The 27,229-nt window shown below is 39.0% G+C and overlaps 1 protein-coding gene across 1 annotated transcript in view; it reads right to left on the bottom strand.

Annotated features, from left to right (window-relative positions):
- Positions 1-770: 770 nt before the first annotated feature.
- LOC111149286 (coiled-coil domain containing 158) overlaps positions 771-27,229 on the bottom strand; it is a 74,566-nt gene continuing 48,107 nt past the window's right edge. Inside the window, exons 17-24 of the mRNA XM_022506270.1 lie at positions 14,799-14,942; positions 14,469-14,473; positions 12,986-13,045; positions 12,017-12,076; positions 8,214-8,281; positions 5,341-5,499; positions 3,545-3,652; positions 771-962 (exon numbers count right to left, since the gene is read on the bottom strand). Of these exons, the coding sequence (XP_022361978.1) occupies positions 886-962; positions 3,545-3,652; positions 5,341-5,499; positions 8,214-8,281; positions 12,017-12,076; positions 12,986-13,045; positions 14,469-14,473; positions 14,799-14,942 (681 nt within the window). The 3' untranslated portion in view covers positions 771-885. The remainder of the gene's footprint in view (positions 963-3,544; positions 3,653-5,340; positions 5,500-8,213; positions 8,282-12,016; positions 12,077-12,985; positions 13,046-14,468; positions 14,474-14,798; positions 14,943-27,229) is intronic.

Raw genomic sequence — 27,229 nt, 5'->3', positions numbered from 1 at the left:
TTGCTGAGTGCTGTGATCTGTTCTAGCAAATCAGTGAAACGGAGGCACGGGTGCGGGGAACCTCGATTCGGAGCAGGTGGTTCGGAAGCCCGGGTGGTCCAGCCACGCGCCTGCATCTCAAGTGGGGGACAGTCTTGGGCGCTGAACCCTGGAGCCCGGAGAATTTGGCACTGCCTGTGGGTCGCCCGTGCTAGGATCGAGCTGACTCCTAGGCCGGCTGGCTGGTGTCCGCAGAGAACAGGCGAGTGGGGTTAGGAGACACTCGCACAAATCCCCCAATCTGAGAAGATCTAATCCAGGCCAGCTTCTAACTAGAAGTTACCCACTGGCTGAAGAACACGTTTTCCCCCTTTCTTTCTTTGTAGTTACTAATATGCGAGAGAGAAACCTTTCCACAAGTTTTGTAGGGGCCCCGATGTTCTGTTATCCCATGACATTCATCGCTAAAGACGGAACAGTGAGTTCAGGGTCACGAAAGGAACCCCGTCAGTGCGCTGGAGTTTGTCCTTTTGTTCTGGCCCTTATACCGCATATTCTACTTACATGTGCAGGTTTTTTTGGTTTGTTTGTTTTTTTAAAGCTGAAAACAGTAAGTATTACTTACTCACTAGTAAAGATAATGAAAACATAATTACTCCGGCACACTGGTCCAAGCACTGGTTCATACCTTACAAGGTGCACATCTCTTCCACATCTGGCCAGAATGGTGTAAAGTTTAACTATGGGAGCATTCAAGAATAGTTTATTTCAAAATAGAGTTTACAGGACAGGGTATCTTTTATTAAATTTTCACATAAAAAGAAAAAAGTACACAGGGCACTAATTATAAGCAACACCACAATTAATTGGGCCTCATTCCTCTGTAAAGAAGAGGCAAACAATGTTTCATTTTAGTAACATTTTTTCCTGGTCTTTCACTTTCTGTATCCTCTTTTCTTGATTTCTGATCATTGAAGACATTGCTGAAAATGTTGACAAAACAAAGTTAGATTAGCAACATCTACTCCGGGTTTAAATTCTATACTGTGCTTCTTAAAAGGTCAGCTTGCTACTATGGATTAAATACATTCTGAGCTCAGGAAGTTCTTAAACATTTCAAAGTAGCATATTTTTGAAAAGACTGATGTTAAAGAGCTAATAAGGGTAAATCTTTACTCTTTCAGTTGTTTTAAGTGAGCATAATTATTACAGCAGTAATACACACTAACTGGAAGTAAGTTGAACCCCTCAGAAGGGTACCACGAGAGACGAGAATGAGGGTCACTATTGGGCTCTGCTCCCCCAATTTGCTGACTGAACCCCCTCAGAGGTCATCACAGAAAACTGTTTGGTGAGTATATTCATGTACAAGCACACATGTGCACACACTTGGCTTTACCCAAATGGAAATATGTGGTATAAGTCGTTCTTATAGAAAAAAGTCAACATTTTTCCAGTTCAATTCATGTTTTGTTATGACCACACAGTATTCCATTATACGAATGTACCAACATGTTAGTAAATAAAATTTTAAAAAGTTGATTTCTCGTGCTTTTGACTACGGAGTGAATCAGTCATGGGGATGGCAGGTACAGCGCAGGGAACAGAGTGAATGGTATTGTAATGGCGTTGCGTGGTGGGTGACAGGTGGTAGCTACACTTGCGGTGAGCACAGCCTAGAGAAGCTGACCACTGTGTTGTGCGCCGAAAAAGATAACATTGTCAGCCACACTTCAGTAGAGAAGTTGCTCTCTCAGTGTGGAGGACCATAAGGGAAGGGAGGGAAAACTGGATGGGAAGTCGTCAGAGAGGGAGACAAACCATGAGAGACTCTTAACTCCAGGAAACAAGCTGAGGGCTGCTGGGGAGGAGGTGGGTGGGGCTGGGTTAACTGGGTGACGGGCGTTAAGGAGGGTAAGAGATGTGATGAGCACTGGGTGTTCTCCTCAACTGATGAATTGTTGACCACCACCTCTGAAACTAATGATGTACCATATGTTGGCTACTTCAATTTAAATTAAAAAATTGCTTATTTTCATTTACAAACAAGGCTATTTGTAAACAGGCTTTTGTGTGTTTGTACAATTTTTTTCTTGAATTAATTGCTAAAAGTGGAATTTCTGGGTCAAAGCATATGTACAATTTAAATTTTGATAAAGGCTACCAAAATTCTCTCCAAAATATCTGTTTCATGATTTCCAAGAGACATTCCATCCAGACAATGCATCAAATAAAAAGGTCTTTTTATTTTTTAAAAGATACAGTATGTCTCCCATTTGGATCATTACATTCTTATACTGAGTATATACTCAGATATATACTCAGAAATGAAGTCAAAATGTGAATAAAATGGGGCCAATAAGATAATGCATCCTTTAAAAAAACACAGTAAGCTTAAAATCAAATGCTTTTCTTGGTGTACATACACAGGGATCTGGGATTATTAGAAGGGATTTGGAGTTTTCCCTACTAACAATTTGGTATAGTCTTAGCATATTAAAAAAATGTGGGCTTTGGAATCAGCAATTGCTAACCAAGCCCTACTCTACTCTTCAGTGTGTGACTTAGAACTTACTGACTGATTGTGATGTGATCTTCAGTTTCCTCCTTTTCAAAGGATCTGATAGCAGTACCCACTTCCCAGCACTGTTGGGAGACTCACGTAAAGAAAACGGAAGTCAGGCATGGAGTACAGGGCCTGGCACATAGTAAGTGCTCAATAAACACTAAGCACAACTGTTACTTTTAATAAGGTTCAATTTACTTGAGAAGGAATTGTCCTTAGAAAAATATTTATTATCCTTCGTCCAGTAACTTATACTCCCTAGAGATGTAAAGATGGACTCAGAATAACAAGTATACTCCAAAATTATTTCTCTCTGACAAAGGCTCCTGGATTCATGAATTTATACCAGGAAAACATAAAAAGTGATAGTGCTCCCAAATCCCGGAACATAGCCATAAGCTCCCACCTGCACAGGAACGTCCACTTAGAACTTGTGCCCCTGAAGTTGCCTCCCACCGGCAGAGTACGAAAGTTTCTCATTCAAATAGCTTTAGCATGTTTAAAAGTAGTTTCTCCTTTTGTTTAGCGATTCATGCGGTGGCACAGTCTCTTCTCGCCTACCCTAATTTCAATCCTGGGGAAGGTGCAATGAGGTTCTTTTGCCTTCTAGCTATCAACTGCAATGTTATCCCGGCTACACACCTCACAGGGACATTGGTGTACACACCAATGCTTGCGTACACACCTCACAGAGACAAGGATGACAGTGTGTGGGCAAATCTCATGTGAAAACTGCCCAAAACTTGTCCTGCTGAGGGCTGGTCAGCAGCGTTCTCACCCCTATTAGACGACAGAGTAGAGCGAGGCTTAGGTGACCTGCCTGGGGTTGCACGGTGAACGCCGGGGTTAGTCGTGGCTAAGACCTTCACATTTTAGCTAGGGTTTCCGAACTGCTTATTCAGTATCCTCTTCGGCGGCTCTCTAGGTAGGAGGCTTAACCGGAAGGGAAGGTGAGGATTCTTTAGAGCCAGGAAGCTCTGTCTGAAATGTACACAGTACCTTGGTTCTTCATCTGTAAATCTTCTACAAGAGTCTGCAAGCTTTCCAGTCTGTTCTGAAGCTTCCTGCACGTTTTTCCTGTTGTTTCTATTGGCTGAGACTGTGAAGCTATTAGAAAATTGCTTAGATGTGATATTAAAAGTTTATTCGGTATTTTAGAAATTTTCCCAATTACAGGTTAAACAAGCTTTCCTTTAAAATAATGGAAACTTTAAGACATAAAAAAAGTGTTTAAATATTGCAATACTAGCTTATCTGTTTCAAACTAATCTGATTTATTACGATTTAATTACATAGCATTAAATGGGATGAATGAGAGGAATACTTTAAATTTAATGATACATTCTGCATTATGAATTACAGCTTTTCATACCAAACCTGAGTAGTTCCGTTTATGTAGGATTTGGAAGAGAAAGATTTAATACTGACAATGGCCATGATTTTGAATGTGCATGAGACCAAGTGCCCATGTTAGTGGCTGTGCCCGGAATGAGGACAGTGTTACATGGCGGGAGAGACACTGCAGATGCTGATGGCCACAGTGACCCTGGAATGAATGTGGCGGTAGCAGGTGAAGGGGGCTAGAAGCATGTCAACTAACCCTAAGAAGTGTGCTAAGTTTTGCCAGTCTCAAAAAAGATTGATTGGCAATCTTGAAGTTTTAATTAGATCTTAGTCCCTGATTGCTGTATAATCTTGAGAATATATTTTTGGTGGATCATTTTCCTACCAACAAAATACCTTTTCCATATAGATGTTGGTATTGAAGGCAATCATCTAAGAATTAGTTTAGTTCAAAAGGATGAAAAACAGTTACTTGGAGAGTTTTCACATAAATAATACATGATGTTTGATGAGTATCTGAAAATAGAAAAAAATGCCATGCTAGTATGTAATCATGAATTAATAATGAGGTGACCAGAAGCGTTGTTATACTCCTGCCAAGTCACTGCTCTAGTAGTGAAAGAATTTGCTGCTTTAAAGTTTTTAAAAATACTAAAGGATAACTTAGAAACATAAGAGAGGAAGGAGGAACAAAGTGCAGGAAAAAGACAGTGAAAAAGAAAATGTATTAAAATCTGTGATTAGGTTTTGGTGTTCCTATTTTGGGGGGAATCTAGAAAGCGTGAGGCAGAGGATTTCTCAAGACTAAGAACTGACTGACCAGTGATGCAACAACTTGCCCAGTTGGTCCCGTGCCAAGCGGAGCGATGCCAGAGAGCACTGGGGTGTCCGCGTGGCCGCCATGCACGAGAAAAACATCCCAAGTTCAGTCCAACACGTACGTGCAATACCTAGCATCCACTTATTAGTCATGCACTTTAACCTAAATCAAACCATTTTTCTCATCTGTCTTAGCAAACAACAAATGAACTTGAAATTTTTAAAATGAGGACATTTTTGACAAGTTTGTATGAGAGATACTTGCGCTTACAAAGGCGGAGACGGAAGAGAGCCATGGTTTTAGAGAATGTAAGTAAGAAAAATCACAGCATAAAAAAAAAAAAAGACTCCAAATCTTATAGTAAAATAGGAAGGGAAATTTCATTACTCATGTCAGAGAAAGAAAGAGAAAAGATCCACATAGAATATTATTTATTAAGGAGAGAGTGTGAGCGTGCGTGCACGTGTGTGTGCACATGCACAATAGCTATTTCATTTAAATGAGACCCACTTCAGTTACACGGCCTCGTAAGGACACCATGAGAAATCTTACTAATTCTGATTGCGGAAAAGAACTTTGAATTCACCAGGGTAGGAAGTCAGTCTCCTCAGTGGCACCAGACCGCTCTTACCTTTAACAGAGTCAGACGAATGCATAGGTTTCGTGGATCTGTACTGGGGTGTGGAACCCACTGAGTCTTCAACCGAACTAGTCAGCAGTGAGTGAACCGGGGACTTCTTAGGAGACGAATGGAATGATCGAGAAGCTGAATTTTTCACAGATGGACTTGCTAAAATTTGGCAAGAACAAAAGCAAAAGGAGAGAATTAATTTAAAATAGTATATTACACCTCTTAAAAAGTCATACTTTCATGAGAAAACGTTCCCAAGTGATTGTGGTGAGGAGAGGCCCTGATAAATACCCAAGGCTTTGAGTTCGAACAGCAAAGGAGTAAGACTTGCCCTTGGGGATCCCGAGGCCCAGCCTTAAATTATCCTAATTCTTGACTGGATTAAATTGATTTGGGAGTATGGCGTTCTTGGTTGTCTAGCACGGATGTTATCTGGAAGAAGGTAACCTCATTCTAGTCCTCAGACTATCTGTATAATTTTTCAAATATGTCTATCATACAATAAAAATAGCCAGGCATAGAAGGGGGCAAAATGACATGGCAGAAAACCAAGAGAAAAAACACAGATCATAGATACAACTAATAAATGTAGTCCCACGAGGTCTGGATAATGGAGGCCCAAGACAACCACAGATTTCAACAGCATTATTCCAAACCCCAACAGGCTCTTCTTACCTAAAGAAAACCATACCTGGACATATCAATAGAAACTGTTAAAAAAAAAATCCTCAAAAAACAAACCAAAGACAAAAGCAATCCTAAAGCTGCCAAAAGGGCAAAAAGGACAGATTACATTTAAATGAGCAACAACTAAACTTAGAACAGACTCCTTAGTAGAAATAATGGAAGCCAGAAAACAATAGAATATTTTCAAAGTGAAGGAAAAATGTCCACCTGACATTCTATACTCAACAAAAATATTCTTCAAAGGTGAAAATGAAATAAAGACAAGTTCCAAAAAACGGAAACTGAGAGAAGGTATCACCAGCAGACTTCCATTAAAGGAAAAATTGAAGGCACAAGAATAAAATGATACCAGATAGAAAGTAAAGTGTGAGTATGTGGGTTTGTCTAAATGGATATTAACTGTAAAAATGGTGCAAATTATCCACTGTGGTAGTCACCTGTATAATTAAAATATATATGTGACAACAATTGTATATAATTTGAAAAGATAGAAAACGGAATTAACATGCTCTGAAGTACTCACAGCACAATCAAAAAAGTAAAAGCACTCATTTATCTTAGTCTAACAAGGCAAGGATATATGCTGCATTCTCTTGGGTAATTATTAAAACAACAGTGGAAACATGCAAGTGAAGTAGATGAAAGCATTAACTTCAAATAAAGACAATTATTCTTCAAAATACTAGTTTGTAAGAGAGTTCTCATAAATTACGGTTCATTTAAAAATTAAGAATTTTCATTTATTTAAAATTATGTTTTGGGGGGCACCTGGGTGGCTCAGTGGGTTGGGCCTCTGCCTTCAGCTCAGGTCGTGATCCCATGGTCCTGGGATCGAGCCCCGCATCGGGCTCTCTGCTCCGCGGGGAGCCTGCCTCCACCTCTTTCTCTGCCTACATGTGATCTCTGTCTGTCAAATAAATAAATAAAATCTTTAAAAAAAAAATTATGTTTTGGGACGCCTGGGTGGCTCAGTGGGTTAAGCCTCTGCCTTCAGCTCAGGTCATGATCTCAGGGTCCTGGGATCGGGCCCTGCATCAGGCTCTCTGGTCAGCGGGGAGCCTGCTTCCTCCTCTCTCCCCCTGCCTGCCTCTCTGCCTACTTGTGATCTCTGTCTGTGAAATAAATAAATAAAATCTTTTTAAAAAAACAAGCTCTGTTTTTAGATATAGATTTACAATCTTCTATAAAAAAAACAACAGCAAGAAAACCCAGAAACTTATCTTTCTCCTCGCTCTTTCACTTCATACCTCAATTTTCTGTATTTACATTACTACTGGCCAGATTTATAGCTAAACTTTTGGTGAATTACTATCATTTTCAGTTTCATTCTTTCTCATTCATTTTATTCTCTTCTATAGGAAGACTAATTATACCTTCCAAATCTAATATACTCTCTGTAATTATTTTTCATCTTTCTTTTTGTGTAATTTTCTCTAGAGGCCCATCAAGTCTGCGTGATTTCAGTCATGCCTATCCTACTCTTACTTTTCCTAGGGTTTCCCCCTGGAATGTTTTTATTTTTCTCTTCCATTTCTCCTGTTATGCCATCTTGCTTTTCAACAGATTCTGTTTTCTTTCAATTTCTTCCTTCCCCTCCTCATTTTACAGACAGGATTATACTTTTTGGAAATTATGAAAAGAACCATCTGTCTCCATTCTTTCTTTTCATCTGTTCAGTAAGTATTTACTGAGCACCTGCTATATTCCCGGGATGTATCAGGAAACCAAACAACTGCAGACATTTGCCCTCATGCAGCTTTTGTCTGGCACGTGCTAACACAATCATCTTTATGAACAACGTCAATTAGTAAGTTACATATTAAAAAATACTAAGTGTGATTAAAAAAAAGAAAAAGGGTGAGTGGGAGTATGGCAGAGCTACAGTTTTTACAGAGGGTGGTTAGTCTCACTGGGTAGTGACATCTGGGCGACGGCTTTAGTGTAGCTGAGGAATCAGCAACACGCAAGGAACCGTGTGTAAAGGCCTTAGGAGAGAAGCTGCCTGGTCTGTTGAAGGAACGATTCCAGGGAGGATGAAGCAGCCCTGGGGGGGGGGTGGTAAACGAGCCTGGAGAGTTAACAGGGACTGTGAGGCCACTGTAATGCCTGCCTTCTACTCTCCTGAAACCGGGGAGCCACTGGAGCATGAGGCCAGCCCAGCTTCCGTGCGTTCCTTGCCTACTCACCTGTGGACGGGAACGTGAAGCAGCTGGATGGGTCCTCCAAGTCTCCTGTGTGCAATGTGACAGGCTCTCTGCAAGCACAAGGACCATCATGCAAACATTCCACTCTACAAACACAGGGCTGAGATTCACGGACAGAAGGACACTAATGCACATGAGAGTGATAGCTTAAAAATATAAACTAAAGATGGCAGTTTTGATCCTAACTTTCAGAAATCCCACAATGCCCTAAGAGGGAGATCCCAAGTTGCATCATCTTTATGCATTTGGTACCCATGAACACTTTGCAGAAGAGAAATATAATAATGTTGGTTATAAGATTCATTTTTTGTAATATTAGCTATCAAACCCAGTACTTCTCTCAGCGATTCTAAGAGACACAATCTTAGTAACTTATTTTAAAAATTAAAAAAAAAAAAAAGACAAAAAAAGGAACCTCTCTTGGCAATAGTAGTATCACTTCACAGAACTATCAGACTTACTTAAATCCACAAGTTGAAACAAACCACCCTCTTCTCTGTGGTTCGGGTAACAGTGTAAGAATATGATGGCAGTAGTTCCCTTGAAGGACGTTTGTGATGTCAACACCGTTTTCACTGTAACACTACCAAGATATTGCCTGCTTTTTAATTTTCAGTCTCTCATAAGTATACGGTGGAGTTTCCCAGAGGCTCCATGATATCTGATGTCACAATAGATTAAATGCAGATGCAGATATAAGAATCCAGCTTTTTAAAAAAATATATTTTATTTTATTTATTTGACACAGAGAGAGATCACAAGCAGGCAGAGAGGCAGGCAGAGAGAGCGGGGGGGAAGCAGGCTCCCGGCTGAGCAAGGAGCCCGATGTGGGGCTCGATCCCAGGACCCTGAGATCGTGACCTGAGCAGAAGGCAGAGGCTTTAACCCACTGAGCCACCCAGGCGCCCCTCCAGCTGCCTTTTATTAAGCCACACATTAAACTGTAAAACAATGCCTTCTCAACAATTTTTTGTTTGAAAAAATTATTTTTTAATCTAAAATGCCATTACGTTAACATGTAATACACTTAGTTATTTCTAAATGTATATCAAAATGTTTTAAAGCTTAATATGAAAACTTATTTTCCAATACCTGGAATAGCAACAGAAATGACCTGTACAAACAAAAGTTCTCAGGAATCTTCAATATTGGTGACTACAAAGGGGGCCCGAGACCAACAAGTTTGTTCCTGGCAAGGAAGGCCATGGCTATGCTGTGGAGAGCCTTAACTCTCGGGGCAGTTGCCACTGCAGTAGGGCAGTGGGGGACTTTGAAGGGCTGGGGGCTGGGAAACGGACAGTCTGAGGTGTGCTTTAAGCAGATCAGTTTGAAGCTGATACACAGAAGTGACGAACGCGCAAGAGACGCTTAAGAGATGTTTAAGAACATCCACACTGAACACTGTCAAGGCCACCACAATGGCCTAATAAGGGAACAAGGCCAAACGCAGAGCGGCAGGCCCAGCCGTGGCGGCCATGTCTATCCGCTTCTGAACCTACGAGTGTTCCAGAGACTTGGCAGATGCGAGGAAATCAAGGGTCTTTAGATGGGAAGATTATCCTGGGTTATCCGGGAGGTTATCCCCACCATATCCTAAGATGGGAGGCCGGGGGAGGTTTCATTCGGAAGAGAGAAGACAATGTGGCAGTCCCAGCAGACGGAGGGATTTGGAGATGCTGCGCTGCGCTGTGTCTGAAGATGAGGGGAGACGCCATGAGCCAGGGTGCAAGGAATGAAGCTCTAGGAGCGGGAGAAAGGTGAGGAAATGGATTAACCCTAAGAGCTTCTGGAGGGGGTCAGGCCCTGCCAACATCGGGACTTCGCCCAGTGGAGCTGATGGAAATGTGAGAGAGACACATTTGTGTTGTTTGAAGCCACGGATTTTGTTAGAGCAGTCACAGGGAATGAAAACAGGCAGTTCGAGAAGATGTACAAAGAAGAAAATGGATTTGAGAACTGCTTCGGAGTTGAAATTAATAAGATTTGGTGACGAGAGAAAGGAGACAGAAGAGAAAGAAGAACCGGAGATGATGTTAGGATTTAAGCAGAGGCGCTCTGGAAAGCAGGGTGCCCTTCGCAGAAACAGCAGATGAGGTGGGGGGATGGTTTTGTGGAATGATGGCCTTTGTTTCACTGCAACCTTTCAAGTTAAATCAATATAGTCCTTATACCCAGAATGGAACAAAAATTAAAGACATGAGCTCCTCTGTATGGGGATTTGTGCTTGAGTTACTCTGAGAGCCTCATCTCTGAGACATTTTGTGGAGAACTGACTTATTTTGTTGAGTAAAGCAAAGATGCCGCAATGACAGCGAAATGTTGTAGTGAAACAGCAACTGTTGTTTTTTTCTCCTTCTTTTATGTGTGAAGTTTTTAAATAGCCAATTTACCACAGTAGAGAGTAGTTAAATGCATCTTTAATTTTCTAGTATGTTTCATACTTTTCGGAGCTTCTATGAAATATCTGAAAACCTCTTCTTCCTGGGGTGCCTGGCAGCTCAGTTGGTTAAGCATTCGACTCTTGGTTTGGGCTCAGGTCGTGAACTGGGGGTCATGAGATCAACGTCTCCATCAGGGGGGAGTCTGCCTTCAGGTTCTCTCTCCCTCCCCCTGCCAGCCCCCGCTTGCTTGTGTGCTCTGTGTCTCAAATAAATAAAATCTTAAAAAGGAAAGAAAGGAAGGAAGGAAGGGAGGGAGGGAGGGAGAGAGGGAGAGAGGGACGAAGGAAGGAAAGAAAAAGAAAGAAAGAAAGAAGGAAAGAAAGAAAGAAAGGAAGAAAACCTCTTCTTCCCATTTGAATGCAGGAAGGGGCCAGGTCCAGCTTTTCCTCCCTAATCTCTCTCTCTACAAACACATCATTGCTGAAGGAAATAGGTTTTCTGGTCATAGAAAAACTACAGCAGAGCTTACATATCCTAGGGGAGTTGCCCCTCTGTGCCCCATGCCTAGGATTGCGCTCTTCCCCAGGGAGCTCAGTCCAGGTACACAGACGTGGTCACACACCTGAGCTCAGGAACCAGCAAGACCAGAGTTCTAATCTGACTCCCCCGTTCACAAAGCTACATGACTCTGGCAAGCTGGGTAAGCAATCTTAGTCTTCATTTCTAATCCATATATGGATATAATAATGCCTAGGCCAAAAACTAAGTCAGAGAGACTAAATGAAATAAGCCCAAAAGATCCAGAAAATGTAAAAAATAAAAATATGCCATAGATAGCTGTAGATATTACTAAAAGGTTCTAAACCTCAGTGAGAAGAAAATCAAAACTCATTAAAGAGAAGGATCTAGTTTAGAAAGATTCAAGTTCATTGTATATATTGACAAAGCAGTAGAGATAGTAAGAAAATACTTATAATACTGTCTTTGTTATATATATATATATAAAATACTGCTTTCATTCATTCACTGAACAAATGTTTATCAAACAACTACTCTGTGTCAGGCAATATGGCTAATGCTGGAGATACAGCAATGAATTAGGCTCCACCCAGCTGGATTTAAACAGAATTCATTTTCACAGTCTTAGGACATGAGAAAGGCTCTGATCTTTTTTTTTTTTTCCCCAGGTGGTGAAATAGAAAAGATAAAAGTAAGGTTTTTTCCCAGGCAATCAATAAACATGTTAAAACTGTAAGCCCATGTCTGTCTTGCCCACTGTTACGTTCTATGGACCTAGCCTGGAGGGTGGCACCTTGTGGGGGGCCAACCAGCTATCGAATTAATAAGTAAGTAGTAGAAATGGGGACTCTCGTACAGTCAGGGACTGGTAAGATCATTTCTCACCTGCTAAGGGTATCACTGGATTTGCTGCCTTCAGTGGAGTCCCTTAATGAGTTGTTGCTTCTGTCGGCAGAAGGGTGGGAGAAACGAAGAGTACATGGTGTTATTTTTACTTAGTGATGAAACTACGTTGTTCCTCTGAACCCTGCTTTTACACCAACGCAGATCCGAAGAGTGAGACTGGGGCATTGGCTCTTCCAGGTGGTAAAACAATGTAAAGAAGAGCTTGAAGACGAAAGGAATGAACTCCTTTTGGGAGCCAGGAGCAGTCTGCTTTGGTTAGAGTGCACTGTGGGAGTCAAGCAGGGTGGCGACAAGTTGGGGAGGGCCTGCAGGGGCAGACTGAGAGACCGGGGCCTAATGCAGCAGAGGGCGAGGAGTTGATGAAGACCTGCGAGCCACGTTCTTCTTGTCTTACATGGATAACAGATCAATATTAGCTTTTTTCCCTCCTTGGCTAAAAAAAAGAGGTTGTCTCTGTTGAGGGGTTATGGATTTCATTTCTTTAATGCTCTTTTTAGGATCTCATTTTAAAATTTAGCTCTTCAATTACTGAGGAAAATAGGGTTGGTCTCTGTGGGTTCTTAAAATCCTGTATTGGAGGTTGTTAGACCTTCCTTCCAGACTACCTTCCTCTCAAAAGTTAGGTAAATCATTGTAAATGAGTGTAAAATGTAGAAAAAAAAAATTTCCATTTTTGGTATGGTATACCATGTAAATATCTTCCTATGCGTAAACAGCAGCAAAATTTAAAATAAGCCAAAAAAATTCCTGTTGATTTCTAGAAAATACATTACACTGTATGTATGTATACTGAAATCTGATTTAGTTTTAGTTAATGTAACTGCTTGCTTTCAATGCCCAAATGCCCATTGATTCCCATGTAAACTGTCCAGACTTCCTAAATTACCTGGAAACATTAAAAAAAATTATTGGACAATTAATTATATCAGAATCTCAGATTCTTCTTACCTATGGCATATCTCTAATCTCAGGCTTGATTCAGTTATACAACCTCTTTCTCTAACATCTCTGTATAAATATAATTCTCAGTTAATTATACAAAGAACAATTTCCAGATTCCATGTATTTTTAGAACAATCAATTGCTCTTGAAAGCACAACAGCAGATTTTAGGCCTCCAAGCAAATTTTGCAGAAGGCTGCCCCTGGATTTCATCAGCTCAGAAATGCTTTCACAGACTCTTAAAAGGTTTAAGCTGAGTTTAGGCTTTGGTGACAAGGTCATTTGTAGAATTATAGCAAATTAACATGCATTGTTTAAAGGCAGGGACCAAATATATTCATGAATATGTTCACGTTCAATACAATCCAATATAATTTAGGCCCACAATTAGTGGCTAAAGTGATGGAAATCACCTGATCAAGAAATCACGGTCATCTTTGTGGAATGATTAGTGCTGGGAGCCTGGGCTCCAACTTTTACTTTTGGTTTTGCCTCTTTGCTTCATAGGAGAAGACAATACAATCTATGCCCAAATTAACTCCTCTGTCAAATGAGCTTAATAATAAATACTGCCCTGCCTTAGAAGGCATGTATGTTGCTTTGCACATACATGTATTCCTCAGTGGAGTGGCCAACGGAATGTTTCTGACACGTGATTCAGAGAATGCAACGTTATGCTAGGTAACTGGGTTGTGCTTACTATTTTACTATTACTATTAATAATAGTATTAATAAATATCAAATAAGGGGCGCCTGGGTGGCTCAGTGGATTAAGCCGCTGCCTTCGGCTCAGGTCATGATCTCGGGGTCCTGGGATCAAGCCCCGCATCGGGCTCTCTGCTCAGCAGGGAGCCTGCTTCCTCCTCTCTCTCTACCTGCCTCTCTGCCTGCTTGTGATCTCTCTCTGTCAAATAAATAAATAAAATCTTAAAAAAAAAAATCAAATAAATCCAGCTAATATTTAACTACTTCAGGTTAACATATACTAATTAAACCTCTTAAGAGACTGGAGATTGCTTATACGTAAGTATTATTTTAGAAAGTATTACTTTTAGATATTTGTCATATAACCAGAAAATGAGTATTACAAAAGGTTGTTGTAATACTAATGGCTAGTATACAATTAATATTATTATACCAAAAATATAGTGTGTACTGTATTAAAATGCTTTCAATTAATCTAATAATAATACACAGTAAAATTTTGAAATAGTATTTGAAAAGAACATGAGAATCTCATTGATTTCTGCAGGTAATACAGGGACGGGCTGGAGAACTGCCAGAAATCTTTTTCAGGTGTGACCTTCTATTCATTTGGTATATGTCACTGGCATGAATCTCTAGAGAACCACGGACTTTCCTATTAGATTCTATCTGGAGAGTCATGTAGTCCTTACCGGTTTAGTTTAGCTCCACCATCGAAGTGGGTGGCTGCAGGCAACTCAACCTTTTGAAACTTGTGTTTTTCTCCTTTTTAAGACGGGAATAACAACGCCTGCCCTGTCTGGTTTCAAACAGTTGTTATGGTAATCAAATAAGATTATGCGTGTGAAATCTGTCGGGAACTATAAATTACTACTCGAAAGTAACTTTGGGTAACGCCTTGCTTTGATGACTTCCTTCTGAACAGAATAATAACTATATTATTTGCTCTTGATATCACGTTGTTTGACTTTTGTTTCTCTCCTTCCACTTTCATGTTTTCCCTGGTGAGGTCAGATACTCTTCGAAGTTAAACCTGCACCTCCCACAGAGAACCCAGGGGAGAGAAGCTCTCCCATCCTGCATTCCCCCCAGCCTTACACAGCCACGTAGGAGACTCCCAGGGACGGTGTTCTCCCTTCCTCCTCAGGCTTGCCCAGCGGCACAGCTGGTTCCTCGTTGATCACACTTCTCAACTCTTGGAGAAGCTGTTTCAGGTCCCTTGTTGGATCTTCCTTCAATGTGGTGGGTTTCATAGAGTGCTGTATTAAAACAATTTACAAAACAAACACCTTAGTTTTTTTTTTTTTTTTTTAGATTCAGATGCTGTTTCCTAATGTAAAATTAATTCAGCTGGTAAGTATAAATTATGGAGGAGAAAGAAGAAAAAACAAAAATCACCTGTGATCTTACTACTCAGGGATAATCAATAATAACTCATTAATAATCAACACAGTGTTACATTTAATTTATAAATGTGTGTATACTTCTTTATATATCCATAATAATAAATTAGAGGATACACACATAGGCTCAAACTATACACAGTGATTTTTAAATCATTTTTAAAGAAATGTTAACAATGTAGTATGGATAGTGCCCTGTGTCATTAAATATTTACAACTATGTCCTGGCAAAATAATTCCAATACTTTTTAAGGGCTGAATTTTATAAAGTTACAGAACTTTAGAAGTAAGGAACTCCTTAGAGATGAATTAATTAACTCCCCCCCCCATTATACTTATGAGGAAAGAGACACTCAATATTTTCAAACCGGGTTAGTTGGTATTTGAGAATAATTTTAAATGATTTTCAGATATATAAGTATTCCCTGATGAATATTTATAATATAATAAAAATTATAGATGTTCCCAATAGGCATCTCAAAAGGGGAAACCAACTGATAGTTAGCTGTTACTCTGGAGAGCAGGTGGTCTTTTTGGAGAACACTCATGGCTAGGAAGTCATCAATCACCATCAAGCTATTTCAGCTGGAGGTTTAACTTTTTTAAGTTAACGTTAGTTTAACTCCAATGTGGAGTTAAACCTGCCATATATGTTGGCTGTTGAATGAACATTGGTTTTGCTTTTCTAGGATCTATGCCAAATAAGTGTTGATGCTATTGTATGACCCTCACATTCCCCTTCCTTTCCTAACCCTGCAGACATACCACAGGTAGCATGCAGCTGAACATGTCAAGAGTTCTGACTGACTGAGAAAGGATCACAAGTAGGCAGAGAGGCAGAGAGAGAGGGAGAAGCAGGCTCCCCATTGAGCAGAGAGCACGATACAGAGCTCTATCCCAGGACCCTAGGGTCATGACCTGAGCCCAAGGCAGGGGCTTTAACCCACTGAGCCACCAAGGCCCCCAATAGCTTGCCGTTTTTCCTGGAACCCTTATTTAAGAAATCTCTAGGGAAACCCAAAGACAAAAGGGGAGAGAAAACAAGGACATCAGAGTACATTTTAGCCTTCGACACCTACAGCTACAGCAAGCAGCGCACAGAGTCTAACTCCTAGCCAGATAAACACAATGCCCTCACCCTGAAGTTCTATTTATCTCAGTTCTTTTTACCCAGTACATCATGTTCAGCTTTCAACAAAAAATTAAACTCATACTAAAAAGATAAAAAAACGCAGCTGAAGAGACAGAGCCAGCATCAGAACCAGACTCAGATGTGGTAGAGATTCTGGAACTATTAGACTAGGAGTTTCATTATGATTAATTTTTTCTGTTGGTTCTGATGGAAAAAGTGGATGACATGCAAAAACAGATCATGTAAGCAGAAAAACTGAAATTCTAGGACAGAATCAAAAGGAAATTCTAGAAAAAAATCGAAAAGAAATGAAAAAGGCCTTTGATAGGCTTATCAGTAGGCTGGACATGACCATGAAAGTAATCAGGGAGCTTGAAGAAAATTTCTTTTTTTTTTTTTAAGATTTGTTCATTTTAGAGAGAGTAAGAGAGAGAGTGAGAGAAAGTGAGAGTGTGTGCAAGAGAGCATGTGAGCAGGGAGGGGCAGAGGGGCAGGAAGATGGAGGAAGAATCTGAACCAAACTCTTCACCAAGTGTAGAGCCTGACACGGGGCCCAATCCCATAATCACGAGGTTGTGACCAGAGCTGAGACCAAGAGTCGGTGCTCAACTGACTGAGCCACCCAGGTGCCCCTGCCTGAAGAAGTGTTAATGGAAACTTCTAAAACTGAAATGCAAAGAGAAAAAAAAATTAAGAAGATGGACCAGAAAGTTGAAGAACTGTGGGAACACTCTAAGAGGTGTAACATACACATGCTGGGGGTACCACAAGGAAAAGAGAGAAAGAAATAGAACAAAGATAGACGTAATAATGGCTGAGAATTTTCCAAGATTAATGACAGAACAGATCCGGGAACCTCATGATGCATCAAACGATGCAGACACTAAAAAAAACCTCCCCATAGGCATATCATATTCAAACTGCAGAAAATCAAAGACAAAAGGTCTTTAAAGTAGCCAGAGGGAGAAAACAGAGTATTACATCAGACTTCTCTTCAGAAACCACACGAGCAAGAAGAGACTTGAATGAAGTATTTAAAATATTGAGATAAGACCTCCCCACCAATCTAGAACTATACCCTGAAAAATTATCTTTCAGAAGTGAAGGAGAAATAAGATTCTCAAACAAATAAAAATTGAGGGAATTTGTTGTCAGCAGATCTACCTTGTAAGAAGTGTTAAAAGAAGTTCTTCAGAGAGGAAGAAAAGGATATAGGTCAGAAACTCAGATTTACATAAAGAGAGGAAGATCCTCAGAGAAAGAATAAAAGAAGGTAAAATAAAGAACTTTCTTTTAATTGCTCTAACAACAGTTTGTTCAAATAATAATAGGAATAATGCATCCAATTATGTACACATAATATAATAATATAAAAATTATGTACACATATATTATAATAATATAAAAATATATGTGTATATACACACGCTTAGGGATAAGTGAAATGAATGACCACCTTGATACAAGGGACATGAAGGAGGAAATAGAACTATTTTGTCATTATAAGGTCCCTGTATGACCCATGACCTATAGTGTCATTTCAAAGTGGACTGGGATTAGTTGTTAATATATACTGCAAACTCTAGGACAACCACTAAAAAGGAAAAAAGGAAATATAATTTATATGCTAAGAAGGGAAAGAAAATAACATTTTTTTAAAGGTTTTATTTATTTATTTCACAGAGACAGACACGGGGAGAAAGGGGACACAAACAGGGGGAGTGGGAGAGGGAGAAGCAGGCCTCCTGCTGAGTGCCAGGTGCCCCCTAACATTCTATTTTTAAATGCTCAATTAAAACCACAAAAGGCAGAAAAAGAGTAAAAGATAAAAATAGGAATAAAAACAAAAGCAATGACAAGAAAATAGTAACAAACATGATAATATTAAGCTAGTTAGTTATGTGAGGAAGGAATTTAAGTATCAATGCTCCAGATATACCGATGAAAAGACGGGGATTGTCAGGATGCAACAAAAAACAGGACTGACTATACGTTGTCAGAAACCTACTTTACAAATAAAGACACATATAGATTAAAAGTAAAGAGATGGAGAAAGAAATATCATGCTAATTCTAATCAAAAGAAAGCTGGAGTAGCTACATTAATTGCAGACAGAGCAAGCGTCTGAGCAAGGAAAAGAAAGCCATTACATAGTGATAAAGGGATCAATTCTCCAAGAAGATGTAACAATCCTTAATGTGTATGCACTTAGCAGAAGGGCATCAAACTATGCGAGGCGAAAACTGATGAAACTGCAAGGAGAAAAAGATGAATCCACTATTACAGCCAAACACACTTCCTAACTCTCTGTCAACAATGGACAAACTCAGCAGGCAGAAAATCAGCAAAGACAGAACTGAACAGCACTTTCAGTCGATTGGAATAACTGACATCTATAGACTACTTCGTCCAAAAAGTAGCAGAGCACGTACTCTGACGTTTATATGGAACATTCCTCAAGACAGACCACATTTTGGGCTACAAGTACACACGAACAATTTTTAAAGAATAAAAATCATACAAAGTCTACGCTAGGATTACACATAGAATTGAACCTGAAACCAGTAACAAAAAGATAGCTGGGGGCGCCTGGGTGGCTCAGTTGTTAAATGTCTGCCTTCAGCTCGGGTCATGATCCTGGAGTCCCGGGACTGAGCCCCACCTGGGGCTTCCAGCTCAGCAGGGAGTCTGCTTCACCCTCTGACCCTCACCCCTACTTGTGCTCTCTCTCTCTCTCTCTCTCAAAAAAAAAAAAAAAAGATAGTTGGAAAATTCCTAAATCATTGGAGATAAACCAGTACACTCCTGAATAACACACAAACCAAAAAAGAAATCTCAAGAGAAATTTAAAAATGTTTTGACAGGATAAAAATGAAAATACAACTTACCAAAATTTGTGGCATGTAGCAAAAGTAGTGCTTAAAGGAAATTTCTAACACTGAATGCACATATTAGGGAAAAAGATGTAAAACTAATAATCCAAACGTCTTGCAAATTCTCTTCTTGCAAAGTAAGAAAATAAAATAACAAAAAAAATATATATACACAAATTATTAATATCAAAAATGAAAGAGGGGGCATCCCTGCAAATCCCAAAGACATTAAAAAGATAAAGACTGGTATTTCTTCATAGGCGCTTATCTAGTATCATGTGTTGCATGTAGTGGTCACATCTCTAGTCTTTCTTCACTCTGGAGGAGTGTAGCACGGGTGGGGTGGCCTTTCACTGACTAATGTATCCTCACTCCTCTGTGCCGAGAGTGTTGGAAAAGGAAGAGATAGACCACGGTCAAACCCCACCCTGCCAGACACATAAAATGAGTAATTGCTTGAGTGTGTAGAGAGAAGCTTGGAAGTGATGTCACGCTTTTTTTTTTTTTTGAAGATTTTATTTATTTGGCAGATAGCACGTGTGAGAGAGCACAAACGGGGAGTGGGAGTGGGAAAAGCAGGCTCCCCCCTGAGCAAGGAACCCAGTGCGGGGTTCAATCCCAGGACCTTGGGATCATGACCTAAACTGAAGACAGACGTGTAACCACTGAGCCGTCCAGGTGCACCTGATGTCATGGTTTTATCTTGTTTTATTTTTAACATGAAAGTTTTAAAGCGACTGTAAAAATAAAAAATATGTTAAACCACTCACTCTTTGCTTAATTCTTCCTAGACAGAATGTTCACTAGAAAACACTGTCTCTTTCCCAAAATGGTTCTAAGAAAATCCCTCTTAGGTTAAATTTAACAATCTATCTCTGAGGTCATATGTTTTCAGATCTGATTGATCTCCACATGAATCTGGTAAGGAGTCTGTTCTTAGATTAAATTTTAAACAGGCAGACACAGAATACAACTATCCCTATTGTGTCAGATATGAGCTTTAAGTAAGTATAAAAAAATTCTAATCTGACTCTGCCTCAAAAAAGAAAAAAAAAGTAATATTATGAACAATTCTATGCCCACAAATTGGATAATACAGATGAAATGGACCAATTCCATAGGAAGAAACAGATAATCTGAACACACCTAAATCTATTAAAGAAATTAAATCAATAATTAATAACCTTTCAATACAGAAAGAACGAGCCTAAATGAGTTCACTGGTAAACTCTACCAAACATTTATGGAAGAAATTATACCAATTCTCTAAATCTCTTCCAGAAAATAGCCATACAGGGAATACTTACTTGCTCATTCTGTGAGGCTAGGAGTACCCTAAGATGAAAACCAAAAACATTACAAGAAAAGAAAACTAAAGGCCAATATTTCTCATAAACATAGATATAAAAATATTCAACAAAATATTAGCATATGTATTTCAACAATTTATGAAAAAAGTTATATAACACAGTCAAGAAGGATTTCTCCCAGGTAATCAAAGCTAGTTCAACATTCAAAAATCAATTGATAAGATTATATGGAAAACTTATATCCACATAAAAACATGCATACAGATGCTTAAAGCAGCTTATAACACAGGCTAAAGAGAAAAAAAATCACATGATCATATCAATAAATGCAGAAAAAGCACTGGACAAAACCCAATACCAATTTACATAAAAACTCCAGTGAACTAGGAATAGAGGAGGAACTTCCTCAATTTGGTAAAGATCATCTACAAAAAACCTATAGCTAACATCATACTTTTTCCTTTTTTTTTTTTTTAAAGTAGGCTCCACAACCAGCATGGAACCCAATGCGGGGCTTGAACTCATGACCCTGAGATCGAAACGGAAGCTGATATCAAGAGTCAGACGTTTAACCCACTGAGCCACCTGGGTGCCCCACATCATACTTAACGGTAAGAAACTAGACACTTTCCTGCTAAGTTCAAAAACCAGGCAAGAATGTCCCCTCTCACCACTTATATTCAAAATCATCCCAGGGGCACCTGGGTGTCTCAGTCAGTTAAGCATTTGCTTTAGCCTGGAGACATGATCTCGGGGTCCTGGGATTGAGCCTCATGTCCTGCCCCTAGCCCAGTGGGGAGTCTCCTTCTCCCTCTCCCTCTCCCCCCTGCTTCTGTGCATGTGCTCTGTAAAATATATAAATCTTTGAAAAATAATCATCCCAGAAGTTATTCAAAAAGAAAAGAAATAAAAGGTGTGCAGATTTGCAAAGGAAGAATTAAAACTGTCTTTCTTCACAAATGATAGGACCCTTTATGTAGATAATCTCAGAGAATCAACAATAACAACAAAACTCCTGGAACAAATAAGAGATTATTGCAAGGTGACAGGATACAAGATTATTATGTAAAAGTCAATTGCTTTCCCACATATCAGCAATGAAAAACTGGAATTTAAGAATTAAAAACAGTATACCATTTATATTAGTACCAAAAGTGTAAATACTTAGGTATGAATCTTACAAAATATGTATAAGATTTATATGAGTAACATTATAAAATTCAGACATAAAAATCAAAGAGCTAAATAAATGGAGAGATATTCCATATTCATGGATAAGACTCACTCTTGTTAAGATGTCAGTTCTTTCCAATCTGATTTATGAATTCAATGCAATCCCAATCAAAATCCCAGTAATTTTTAAGTTTTGTGGATCCTGACAAGTTGATTGTACAGTTCATATGGAAAGGCAAAAAAGCCCAGAATACCAAATACAATATTGATGGAGAACAAAGTTGGAGAACTGACAATAGCCCATTTCAAGACCTACCATGATAAGACAAGCATGGCACTGGTGAAAGACGAATTAAATAAATCAAAGGAACAGGATAACGAGCCAGACACAACTACAGGCGACTGAACCTTAACGAAACAGCAAAGGCAACTCAATGGAGAAAGGGCTGTATTTTCAACAAATGGTGCAACAACTGGACATCCACATGCAAAACAAAACAGAACAAAACACAACGAATGTAGATGCAGACCGTACATCTGGATGCATATGGGAACTTTATTCATAACTGCTAAAACTTAGATGCTATCAAGATGTCCTTTAATAGGTGAGTGGATAGACAAACTGTAGTACATCCGTGCTATGAAATATTATTCAGTGACAAAAAGAAATTAGCTATTAAATCATGGCAAGACATGGAACTGTGCGAGCATATTACTAAGGGAAAGAAGCCACTGTGAAAGGACCGCATCTTAAATGATTCCTATTCTATGACTTTCTGGAAAAGGCAAAACTGTGGAGACAGTTAAAAGATTGCCAGTTACCAGGAGTTCAGAGGAAGGAAAGGAGGGATGATTAGGTGAGAAACAAGGCACTTTTAGGGTGGTAAAAGTACTGTTAGTGATACTGTAATTGTGTATACACGTGATTATACACTTGTCAAAACCCATAGAACGTACAACACAAGGGGAAACTCCAATATAATCCACGGACTTTAGTTAATAATAATATATCAATATTGGCTCATCCTTTGTGATACATGCACAGTAATGAAAGATGTGAATGACATGGGAAACTGTAGAGTGGGGGCAAAGGGAGTATAGGAAGCTCTCTACAGCTTCTGTTCAATTTTTCTGTAAATCTCAAACTACTGTAGAAATATCAAGTCTATTCATTTAAGAGGAAAAAAGAGATGTGGGCTTTGGAAGCAAAAACAACAAAGAGTCATGTCCATTCATACAGTCAGCGGTGGGATGTGACTCAAGATGGACTATTATGCCACACCCTTCCCATCACCATGTTACCACTGCACAGGCAAAATCAGTAGCTTGTTTTTGTTTTGATATGTATGTTATTTGTTTATAATGAATCTGTACATTTTTTCATGTTTATTGGGTCTTGGCATTTATTTGTGAATTTTGTATCTACAAAATTTTCATCTTCAGTATAATTTTCTTTTAAAGGATATACTTTTTCATCCAGATATATAAAAACTCTCTATATGATAGTAGTCCTTTATTCAAAATATTTTTTAGTTTGTGGTTTCCTTTTACTTTTGTTTAAGGTGGTGTTTTGTGACTTTTATAAGTCATAGTATTTGTTTTATTTAGTCAAAATTATCAATCTTTTAAAGTTTATGTATCTTGCAATATTTATATTGATTCATTTTTAATACACTAATTCATATGGAAATATTCTGATTTACAATGTGAGCAAAGTACTTCTTAAAATTAGAAAATAGCTGGGAAGTGAAAAATTCTAAAACATTGTTTATGTATGACTCTTTTCTGGCTAGTAAAGAAATAACTAAACATAGCTCCTGAAGTTACCAGACCCCATTAAAGAATCATGTTCTCTCCCACCCCAATCTTTTGACTCTTAGGATACACATTAAGGCTATTTCTAGAAGATACGCATTTTCAAGTTAAAACTTCCACAAGCTTTTTGTTTCAAGGGAAGGATATAAGCTTATACTCTTCAGTTAAACTTAAGGTTTATTTTGTGATTGGATTAGTCTCCTATTACATTGTGACTCTGAAATCATTTTATGTTAGACTTGTTGCCAAAATGAATCCTAAATTATACCCCTAATGCACCTCTATCTTCTCCAAATATGGTTCTCCCTAATGGCCTTAGTCCATTACAGGCAAATGTATGAGTTATGATGTAAGATAAGTAATGTCTAAGGAGACTATGTGCTTCTCATTGGCCCTATCTCCATTCTCCAAAGATAGAAGATAAATGGAAAAGCTAAAAATAAAAGCTTGATCTCACTCAGTTTGAATTAGACTATTCCATTTTGAGAATGTCTGACCAAGTCTATCTCTTATACTTCTATTTCTGCTAGAAGACTATAATAAAAGTGGAAAAGAAATATACTACTTGGAATGTAAATATATTATTTACATTGCATATTGAGAAGGGGTGAGTAGGAAACAAGACAAACATAAAGTGTTGTTAAAAATCTTGCCCACATTGTGGATACGTTGGTGGCAAACAGCAAGCATAGCTAATACACGTTGCCCATAATACATGGGCATAGATTCTGATATGTAAATAAAGCAAACGATATTGCCCTGGAAATACTTTATTTTTATGTGCAAAATAACCTTTATCTGAAACATTAAAATTCTTATGTCAAGATACCTAGTACATGTGTGCGTTTTTGTATGTATGTGTGTGTATGGATATATGCATGTATGGAACACCATGTAACTTCAGGCAGATAATCTACGTCATGAACTATTTTTTTTTTTATAAAGACATTTAGCAGTGCAGTGTAGGGAAGCAGTACAGAATAATGGTTAAGAACACAGGATCTAGGGGTGCCTGGGTGGCTCAGTCGTTAAGCGGCTGCCTTCGGCTCAGTGCATGATCCCAGGGTCCTGGGATCAAACCCTGCATCAGGCTCCCTGCTCAGTGGGAAGCCTGCTTCTCCCTTCCCACTCCTCCTTGTTTTCCCTCTCTTGCTGTGTCTCTCTCTGCCAAATAAATAAATAAAATCTTAAAAAAAAAAAAAAAAAGAACACAGGATCTAGACTCAGACTGCCTTGGTTAAGTCTTGGCATTACTCTGTTTTGGGTATGTGAACTCTATGTAAATCACTTTGCTTTTCCAAGCCTCAGTTTCTGCATCTGTGAAATAGCTACGGTAATAGCACTTCCCTTATGTGGCAGTAATGCTTTGAACAGCACCTGGGGTTCCGTAAATACCAGCTATGGTTAGGATTACAGAACCGGCAGACTACAATCTAACCAGGTAAGTGAAGGAGCAATGGGGAACAATGCGAAAGGTAGTATTCCGCTTCTCAGCATGATACTTCGCATTTATGTCTACTCTAACTGCAGCCCAACCGAAAGGACACTAAGGAATTATAAGGATAAAGAGGAAAAAAGAGATAACATTAGATGAGTAAGGATAATGCAATTTTAGGAAATGGAAAGCAAGTGCATAATCACTGTAACGTTAAGCAGAACAAAGAAAGCTGAAAAGGAGCTGCGCAGAAGCAGCCACCAACAAGCCAGCTGCTCTGCAGGAGAGCATTCCAGAAAGGCTCAGGACTGGAGACCTCAAGTATTTCTGAAGGCCAAGGTGGGACAAAGAGCAGAAAAATGGGAGGATGGGTTAAAAGTCTCTGGGAGAAGCTGTTAGACTCCCAGGTGATCACTCATTCTTCTCCCCTAGATGAATTTGAAGCTTAATTTCTGCATGAGTTTGAAGCAGAGCACTTTAGGCTCCAAAGGAGTATTCGGCGTAGCAAGAGGAAGGCTGCAACTGGAAACACGAGCCTTAAGTGAGACCGCGCAGATGGACAGGCGCCCCGGCATCCCCACCCCACCGCCTCTCAGAATATTGGCAGCTGATTTACGTCTGTAAGTCAGTAGTGAGCGAACCCCTCTTTAGAAGAACTCACAGCACCAAGAAAAAAGACCCACAGGTAATTTTGGGGTCCCTCAATAAAAAAGCAATACTTAACCATTTACTGGTTGACGAATCCTGTCAATTTTACTAAGACCTTGTGAGCAGCTTTTTAGGGACTCAATCTCAAATATGAATGAAGAGCCAATGACCACTATACTTTGAAGGAAAGTCTTCAACATGAATGACAGATATCAAAACAAACAAAAAAAATGAGTTTGAAAAAACATCAATGATTCAGGTGACAGGAGAAATTACTGAAAAACTAAAGTTATTATCTTTATTTTTTTTTAAGATTTTATTTATTTATTTGACAGAGGTCACAAGTAGGCAGAGAGGCAGGCAGAGAGAGAGGGGGGGAAGCAGACTCCCCGCTGAGCAGAGAGCCCAATGCAGGCTCAATCCCAGGACCCTGGGATCATGACCTGAGCCGAAGGCAGAGGCTTTAACCCACTGAGCCACCCAGATGCCCCTAAAGTTATTATCTTTAAACAGAAATGAGAAAGTATTACAACACAAAGGAACAGAAAACTATATAAAGAGAAGAGTGCTCCTGAAAATTAAAATAAATGAATATATATATATATATAATATATATATAAAATCATACCATATGATAAACAGAAAAAAATATCAGTGGATGTTTAGAAGACAGAGTTTAAGAAATTTCCTAAAAGGTGGGAATAAAAGATGAGGAGATGAACACGAAGTCAGAATTAAAGATAACTAGAGAGGTTCAAGAGGTCTCATTCTAAAAAGAACTGAGGAAAATGGAGGGAGAAAATGATCAAATAAATGACACAAGAAAATTTCGGAGAACAAAAGAATGCAAGAGCCGGCTAAGTACCCAGCACAGTGAAAAGAAAAAGAACCCTAGCAAGGATCATCTTGAAACGAATCCAAGAGGCATAAAGAAAAGACCCTACAAACTTTAAGAAAAAGAACAAGAACCAGTCAGAGACAGAGGCCCTGGAGTCAAAATGGCACCACAGCAACAAAATTTTGAGCATCAATCACATGAAAGTGAAGAATAATGGTACTTTCAGACATGCAAAGTTTTAAAATACTCAAAGGATGAAATGTTCCCTTTCAGTTAGCCTCTGCATCATATGCTCCACCAAAAGAAAGAAACTAAGAAAGGGAATTAAAACTAAAAAAAAAAAAAAGAAAAAAAAAACCACAAAAAGAAAACCAGAAAAAAAGGTGAAGGGAATCCTCTGGATTGTGAGAGAAGGTAAATCCAAGAAGGCAACCATGTGGCAAGCCTTGAGAGTGACCATTCCAGATCAGAACAGGAACTCGGAAGGCTCTAAAAGCATGATGTGTAATACATACGATCTATGTGCATAATATATGACCAAGGAACTAATAAAATAGTGATTACTCTGCTCATACTAAAATAAATTTTGCAGTCATTTTTCAGAGAATGCTTGAGGGGTAATTAGTTCTAGATATCTAGAAAACAAACCAAAGTAAAATGAGATAATTATTAAATTTAAGGGCAAAAAGGAAATATAGTCACAGTTCACTGTACAATTCAGCTAGAGAACAATATTTACATTGTCAGTAATCTGAGCAATGCGATTTAACCAGATGTATGAAATGATTATATGTGGGGGAATATGCAGGGAAAAGAAAGGTGTGTGTGTGTGTGCATGTTATGTGTGGTTAAAAGAGAGGTAAATTTTTATATTCTGTAGCATAGATTTATAGTTAATATCTAAAACTCTATGAGCAAA

The sequence above is a fragment of the Enhydra lutris genome, unplaced genomic scaffold (assembly GCF_002288905.1).
Source record: "Enhydra lutris kenyoni isolate GAN:26980312 unplaced genomic scaffold, ASM228890v2 scaffoldscaffold21, whole genome shotgun sequence".
Classification (NCBI taxonomy): domain Eukaryota; kingdom Metazoa; phylum Chordata; class Mammalia; order Carnivora; family Mustelidae; genus Enhydra; species Enhydra lutris.
This window is presented reverse-complemented; position numbering and strand designations above follow the sequence as displayed.